General features: G+C 37.8%; 1 protein-coding gene across 1 annotated transcript; it reads right to left on the reverse strand.

Moving 5' to 3' along the window:
- Nucleotides 1-2,929: 2,929 nt before the first annotated feature.
- On the reverse strand, nt 2,930-4,670 carry LOC112088519. The gene has a single exon (XM_024158863.1). It carries the CDS (start codon nt 4,615-4,617, stop codon nt 3,544-3,546), a length of 1,074 nt encoding a protein of 357 aa, XP_024014631.1. The 5' UTR covers nt 4,618-4,670; the 3' UTR covers nt 2,930-3,543.
- Between the last annotated feature and the right edge of the window lie 3,257 nt (nt 4,671-7,927).

Below are 7,927 nucleotides of genomic sequence, written 5' to 3' on the forward strand. Positions count from 1 at the left end.
TATTGCTTTTGAACATAATCGCCAAAGAAAATGCTTTAACTCTGGCATTATTGACATTTTCCAAATTTGATATTTAGTTCCGGATCACCATGAGGGATGACAATATCTGGATTAGCAGAACGAGATGCATTGAAAACCATCCAATATCCGCTTTTAACCGAGTATTCTCCTGAAGTGTTGTGAGCCCAAACCACTTTATCTTCTTTTGGAACCTGTGGTAGATATATGTTTTTAATATGTTCTTGATCCTCTCTTTCCACCATTGCACTTATTTTTTCTATGTTCCAGAAACGATGATTGTTAGTATCGCAAATAAGATCACTAACTTTCATGTCATGATTACTGGTTCTAAGTCTCACAGGCCTTGGAGATGGATGGGAGATCCAGTTATCTTGTTCAGCACATATGTTTAATCCATCCCCGACTATATGTAAGCAACCTTTCTTAATCACCTCTACTCCATGAAGTATAGAACTCCAACCATATGACTGGTTAGCTCGTGTTTTTTTTATCCAAAATGGAGGTGTCCTTATAATACCGAGCTTTCATGATCTTAGCAAAGAGTGAATACGGATGTCTAAGCAATCTCCAAGCTTGTTTCACAAGAAGGGCATCATTGAAGAATGATAGATCTTTAAAGCCTATTCCTCCTTGCTTTTTAGAAAATTGAAGTCTCTTCCAGGCAATCCAGGGTATTCCTTTATTCTGGTCATCTTTCTCCCACCGAAATCTCATCAGAAGTTTGCTAATTTCATCTGTTATATGTGCTGGAATTTTAAAGCATGACATCGAGAAAACCGGCATTGCTAGTCCAACAGACTTGATTAGAATTTCTTTTCCTGCTGGCGAGAGGAACTTAGCTTTCCAAGTAGAAGTTCTCTGTTGAACTTTGTCAATAATATATGTAAACATCTCCTTCTTTTTTCGGCCAAATTGCTCAGGTAAACCCAAGTATTTACCGCCACCTCCATGTTTATCAATTCCAAGAATTTGTTTTAAACGTGCTTGTAGATCACCAGGAATCTTAGAACCGAATGTAATCGTTGACTTTGATGGGTTAATTTGTTGCCCTGACCATTGTTCATATGTTGTGAAAATGTCTTTCAAAGTTTTACAGTTTTTGTTGTTTGCCTGACAAAAGAAAAGGGAATCATCTGCAAAAAGAAGATGAGTAACTGATGGTACTCCATTTCCTATCTTAATGCCTCTGATTTTTCCTCTTTGTTGAGATCTTTGAATTAAATGGCTTAGAACTTCTGCACAAAGAATGTATAGATAAGGAGACAATGGGTCTCCTTGTCTTAATCCCCTTTCAGGTTTGATTCTTCCTTGTGGGTTTCCGTTGATTAGCACAGAGTATTCTACTGTCTGAACTGATTCCATTATCCAGGTGATCCAACGTCCATCAAATCCATAAGCTTGAAGCGTTTTTTCAAGAAAGCTCCATTCAATGCGATCGTAAGCTTTAGAAATATCAGTTTTGACAGCCAAATAAGTCTGAGAGACACGTTTCCTTGATTTTAAGGAATGCTTAAGTTCATGGGCGATCATTATGTTGTCAGTAATCATCTTTCCAGGGATGAAAGCTGCTTGTGCCTCAGAAACAATGTCGCTTAAGTAGACTTTAAGTCGGCTAACCAAAATTTTAGAGATGATTTTGTACAATACATTGCAAAGACCTATTGGACGATAATCTGACAAGGTCTGAGGTTTCTTGATCTTGGGAATCATACAAATATTCATATGGTTAATATTTGGTTTCATTTTCCCTGATTCAAAGAAGTCTTTGACTTCCTGTATAACATCTTTCCCCACCACATCCCAACAGGACTGGTAAAACCGAGCTGTTAGACCGTCAGGGCCTGGTGATTTGTCAGCACCAATTGAGTTGATTGCAGAAATGGTCTCTTGTTCTGAAATTTCTTTTGTCAGGTTTGTGTTCATCTCTGATGTGACTTTCTTCTGAAAGTTTGAAAATATGTTTGTTCTGCAAGTATTTGGTTTACTCTTGTAAACTTTACTGAAAAATTCCTCCGCGTGTTTACCAACTTCAAAATCCCCTCTGTATGAAAAGCCTTCATCATCATTGATGCTGAGAATCTTATTTTTTGCAAACCTTGTTTTGGTGCAAGCTTGGAAGAAGTTAGTATTTCGATCTCCTTGGGTTAACCATGTGTTTCTGCTTTTTATCTTCCAATAAGTCTCTTCATCATGGTAAGCCTGAGCAAGATCTCGTTGGATTTGCACAATCGTCTCATAAGAGGTGTTAGAATTAGAAGTGGCAAATTCTAATTCAATTTCAAGTTCCTCTATTCTTTTTGATGAGTTGAGCTTTGAGTTTCGGCTACAGTATGCCATTGATTTCCTGCATTCTCTTATTCTGTCAGATATCCTTGGATTTTGAATTCTATTTCGACAGTTTCAACCTTTTTGCACATACTCTTTGAAGCCACAAACTTGTAATAGTCGTTTGTCAAACCTAAAGGTTCTCTTCTGAATACCTTCGATAGATGCTATTGTAGTTACTATTGGCCGATGATCAGAACCAAACAACCCCAAAAATTGTGCTTCTGAGGCTGGAAATTCAGCCAACATCTCTGAGTTTACAAGGACCCTATCTAAGCAGCATTTAACCGTATGGTTATGTCTCTTCCCAATCCAAGAAAAACGATTGCCTTTGCTCTGAAGATCACTTAAGTCACAGTTGCTGTAGAGGTTTCTAAAGTCTTGGAAACTTTTCTCATCTCGTAAGGGACCTCCTTCTTTTTCAGCGTTAGACATGATTTCGTTGAAATCACCTATAAGCATCCAAGGACCAGCTCTTGAATCATTAATGGTTTTTAGTCTTTCCCATAACTCGTGTCTATGTTTTTTTGTTTGGGTGGCCATAGACACAAGAAAGATAATAGAAAATACCATTAACATTCACACCAACATCAATAAGTCTTGCATCAGCTACATACTTAGTAATATGTACATCATTATTCCAGAGTAAAGCCAAGCCTCCACTCCTCCCTAATGGAGGAACGGTAATTATGTTATCATATCCTAAGTACACACATAAATCCCTTAATACATTACATCTATGCATAGTTTCAACTAAGAAAAGAACATCAGGCTTAAATTTTTTACATAAGTCCACAAGCCTCTTCTCGGTCGGCGATCCCTCAGGTCCGAGACCCCGACAGTTCCAGGAGACGACTCTCATGGGGGAAACTGTGGGGGTACCGGGCCCCTCGCGCCTCTATCAATCAGAGATGATGCAGAGCAGGATCCCTGCGATTCTTCAAAGTTGAAACGTTGATGCACAGGACTCAGAACCGTCATGTACATACTTGGCTGAGCATTGTTTTCTTGGATTTCACCAATATGGAGCCGTTTACGCTTTTTAAATCCACCCGGAGATTCCTCCTCACGCATGTAGGCCGCAAAGACTTCCATGAAGTCATCCTCCTTAAACTTCCCTTTAGCCATCTTTGCTTGAAGATAACGAACTGTTTCGACAGTGATATCATTATCATTCAAGCGTGGCTGTGGAATGTATTACGTGTCATTATTAAAACCAGGAGACATCGGTACCATTGGGAGATCACCATCCACATACTCCCTCTCAACCACTCGTTGGTTCTCTTGATCACCATTGCCCTCGTTTCCCGGATCGTTATCATCATTATCATCATCATCAAAATCATTAAGTGGACACTCTTTCGCATCATATGTTAACATACCACATTTGTTGCAAAAGTTTCTCAAACGTTCAAACCAGAATTTTAACAAGGTGTTCTGATCTACACCAAACTGAAAATTCCGTTGAAAGCGAAGGGGATTGTCTAAATTCCAATTTACCTTTACCCTGACGAAATCGACGCGAGTTGATGTTGCATCGAAGTCGATGGTCATCACTTCTCCAAGATGTCGGGCTACAAATCGGATCATTTGCTCGGTCAGGAACTGCAGTGGTATGCCCCGAATCTGGATCCAAAAAGGTATGATCTTCAGTTCCTCTTCTGGGAAATTTGGAGACCATTTCTGGAGCACAAGCATCCATTCGTTAAAAGACCATGGACCCCGACTTAGCGTGAGATTCATAGCCTCCTCAGATTGGAAAATAAACTGAAAGCAGTTGGGGCCAACAATTCTTCCAATCACAGCATTTCCCAAACCCCAAAGGCGTGGCATGTGACTAAGCATCGGGCGAAGAGGTTGCTTTCTTGGATTCACAGTCGTTCCTACCAGAGTGAAACGATTCGCACTCGCTGCTTGAACACAAAGATCCGGTGGTAAGGAAATTGCTTCATCATTCGCTCCTAGATTAAGGTCCTGAAGATTACGCCTTATAAAATCACTCATTTTGAACAGTGGAGTGAGAAGAGTGAGAAGAGTGAAAAGGAAAGCGCGAAGGGTGTATATATAGGAGATTATCCATGGCGGTTTTGGTTTCTGTAACTTCTCCGAAAACGAGGAGACATAAAAACCGTTGGATAGACTTCCTAAGGGACATAAACCAACTAGTTTGACCCCAGAAATCTGGGGAAAAACTGTCGGAAAATCACTCCCTCTGTGAAGACGATGACGGTTATCGCAATCACAAAAATCGCCTCTTCTAGAGAGAGACATCGGAATATGTACCTAAATTAAATGTACATGTTTACACAAACTTTAGAAATTGATAGCAATTAGTCAGTGTATGTTAATAAATGTTATGAGAAGTTTTAAAAGCATAATTATAAGCAATGTTTATAAAAATAAGATAAAAACCATAAACTGACCAAATCTCTAAAGACTCAGCAAAAAAGTAAAAGGTTCAACATCATCCCCAAATAAATGAGAATTGAAACAGATATAGTATAGTGTAAGATGAAATAAAATCGGAGTTGAAGTAGGATTTCACGGCCAGCTTGGATCTCCATGGATATCAGTAAATAGTAACCTGAAAAATTAAACCAATACAATTACCTAAACCACAAATACAATGTAAACTGAATAGAGGTTTACTTATAATAGTGTTATATCAATCTAGAAAATTGGAAATTTTTTTAATATGTGGATTAAAAAGTACTTCAGATTGGTCACCAACATTTCTGATAAAGAAGCCGCCTATAACAAAATATAATCCTATATATTAATCATTTTTTCATATGAGGATCATTAAAACATTAGGTATAATTGATATTAATTCAGCAAAGTAAATATGACTAACCTTGAGAATCATAGAAAACGCGAAACATCTTAAGAGTCAACACCGTTTCATATGTTCCAATTTCTTTCCACTTTCTCCAAAAATCCACTTATGTTTTTCTAGTCAGCTCAACTGTAAGTTCCCTGAAGCTGTTTGAAAATATAATATACATATCATCAGTGACTGATATTCCTTATGTCATATTGCTAATAACTTAACTACTTACTTCATGTCCCTTATTTCAATTTCCAAATTGCTCCATGGTCCATGTACCAAAGCATCAGGATCATTTTCTAAACTCTTCAAGTCACCAACAAAGATAATAACACCTATCAAGTCTGGGATAATACGTTCTATTAAATAAACTATACGGGATAACATTATACTCTAACAAATCATGATGGTTCAGAATACAAACCGACAGAGTACTGAGAGCATATCTTCTGGTTGATGATATTTTTGAAGGGGATGAAATCCATCATATGCTTAGGGTTGTGGGCCGAGATTTTGGTTACAACGGTGTGTTCATGCATGATGATGAAATGGTTGTTGATAGTATTCCTGAATGAGCCAAACGCATGGACGATTTGAAATTAGGAAACCGCATTCCATTCTTCTTCCTTAAACTTTTGAGTGAGGACAGGCATGAGATCCAAATCGATGGCCGCCTCAACCTTATAACCCTAACAATAGATACCAGCGATATCATAATTTGTAAATTATAAACCTAGACTGACTAAAATAATTTGTATTAATAAAAGTTATGGTAAACTACACTTACATTCTCATCGCCAAGAATCAAGTGTGTTTCAAAGCGGCCTTTGACGACATTGAATTCCTGCCATCGTCGAATAACTTTAACTATGATCGTTGGGAGAGGAGCATTGAGGGAAAGTTTATCAAGTTTGAGAAAGGTTGCCATTATTTTTTTGAAACAGGGATTTGTATTAGCAGTTGTTGCTTTGTAGTTTTGTGATCGACAAAAGGAGGAGATCTCTGTTGTTGGATAGAAAGAGTGGAATAAACTTAGAGTTGTTAATTTGAAAGATTGCGATTTTTGGTAATTAGTAAAGGGTAAATAACTGTTGCGTTAGTTGGATAAGTGAGAAATAAATGCTGATTGGAAAAGCAAAGAGGTAAGTCGTATAAATGAGAATAAAGTTTTACGGTGCAGTATTTAATAGAGGAGATATATGTCAACTCAAGAACTCCCAGTATTTGAGAAAGGCAATCAGAGTTATGAGTTTCCAAATATATTTAAAAAAGATCACTTTATCATACTTAATATTACCAAAATAGATGGAAATTATATAAACTTCTCACTGCGAAATATACTGTTATTAGTCTTGTTTATACAATTCCAACCCTTGAATGTTATAAATGGGAAACAAAATAAAGGGAGGATCAATAAATATATACTTACTGTCATTTTTTCTTCAGTTACAGAGTTCAAGTATACATAATAAATAAGGCAAATGTAACATGATTGTTGTGTCGTGTGTCGAGGGTGTCAAGTTTTACCCTAAATGAAATCAATAGCCGCAAGTGCACAGCTGATCGATTGTAGTACTTAAGGATCGAATCCACAGGGAAGGAGGCAAAAGCCTTTGAAAGAAGTATAAAGTAAGGAAGTCTAGAACCAAACGGTTTTGTGGGGGTTTTGGTGGTGTGTTTAAAATGTAAAAACGAAATCTTAAAAGAGAATAAGGGAATTAAATGGCCTAATAACTAAACTTAACGAAAATGAGTAAAAACGCAAAAAACGGAGATTCTAATTGCTTAAATGAAAATCTACTAAAAAGGAATGAGAATATTGAACTAAAGCTTGAAATAAAAACGGTGTAAATCAATAGGAAAGAAGGCGTTGGGGTTCAGGGAAGTTTTCTCAGGGGTACGAACGATTCAAAACATTGCTAGAGAGTAAATTTGATAAGTTCTTAGGTTAAACTTTTCGAACTGGAGTCACGGACGTATGAATACGCCACTGTCGTGATCATAGACAACTATCTCTCTAAACCCTGACCAGTAGGTTTCCACTCTGGCCCTGGAAGAGAAGAGATGCATTATGTTTAAGACTCGTCCTCATTCACAAATCGCCCATAGGTAGGTTTCCACTCCTATGTTTGTTTTGCTCTCCCAAACTAGATCTGATACCTGATGAACACTTTCGTGTCACCAAGCATCTGAAATAGATTGTAGTTCATGACGCTACTCTCATGCAGTAAAAACGAATTCAGAAGAAAAAGTTCTAAGATTCGGCTCAAAAACTCATGGAATCCTCATCGAACGTATAAATCCCCATCGAAAATCCCTTAATCCCAACAATAAAACTACTCAGACATAATGAACGAAATCAAAAACATAGTATTAATAAGTAGAATAGAAACCGAAATTGAAAAAAAAAGAACAAGGGTTCAAGAGACAAATCTCTCTCTTCCTAAAACCTAAAACTTAAAAGTATTCTAAAGCAATAAGAAAAATAGCATATATGATGTTCGATTAGGGTTCCTAGGACATGTATTTATAGTGCTCAAGACCTCTCTGGACGTCAGTTAGGGTTTCTCCAAATGAGAGAATCATTGTGGGCTTCAGAAATGGGCTTTTGGGCTCGGAATTGGCTGGCCGCGGTCGGGATTGCTGTGACCGCGGGGAATGAGTGTTTGGCCGCAGTCGGGATGCTTCTGACCGCGGGAAATGGCCTGTTGGCCGCGGGTGGAGTTGCTTGCCGGCTGGTTTACAGGACATCTT

Source organism: Eutrema salsugineum, unplaced genomic scaffold (genome assembly GCF_000478725.1).
Source record: "Eutrema salsugineum unplaced genomic scaffold, Eutsalg1_0 scaffold_14, whole genome shotgun sequence".
In the NCBI taxonomy this organism is placed as follows: Eukaryota; Viridiplantae; Streptophyta; class Magnoliopsida; order Brassicales; family Brassicaceae; genus Eutrema; species Eutrema salsugineum.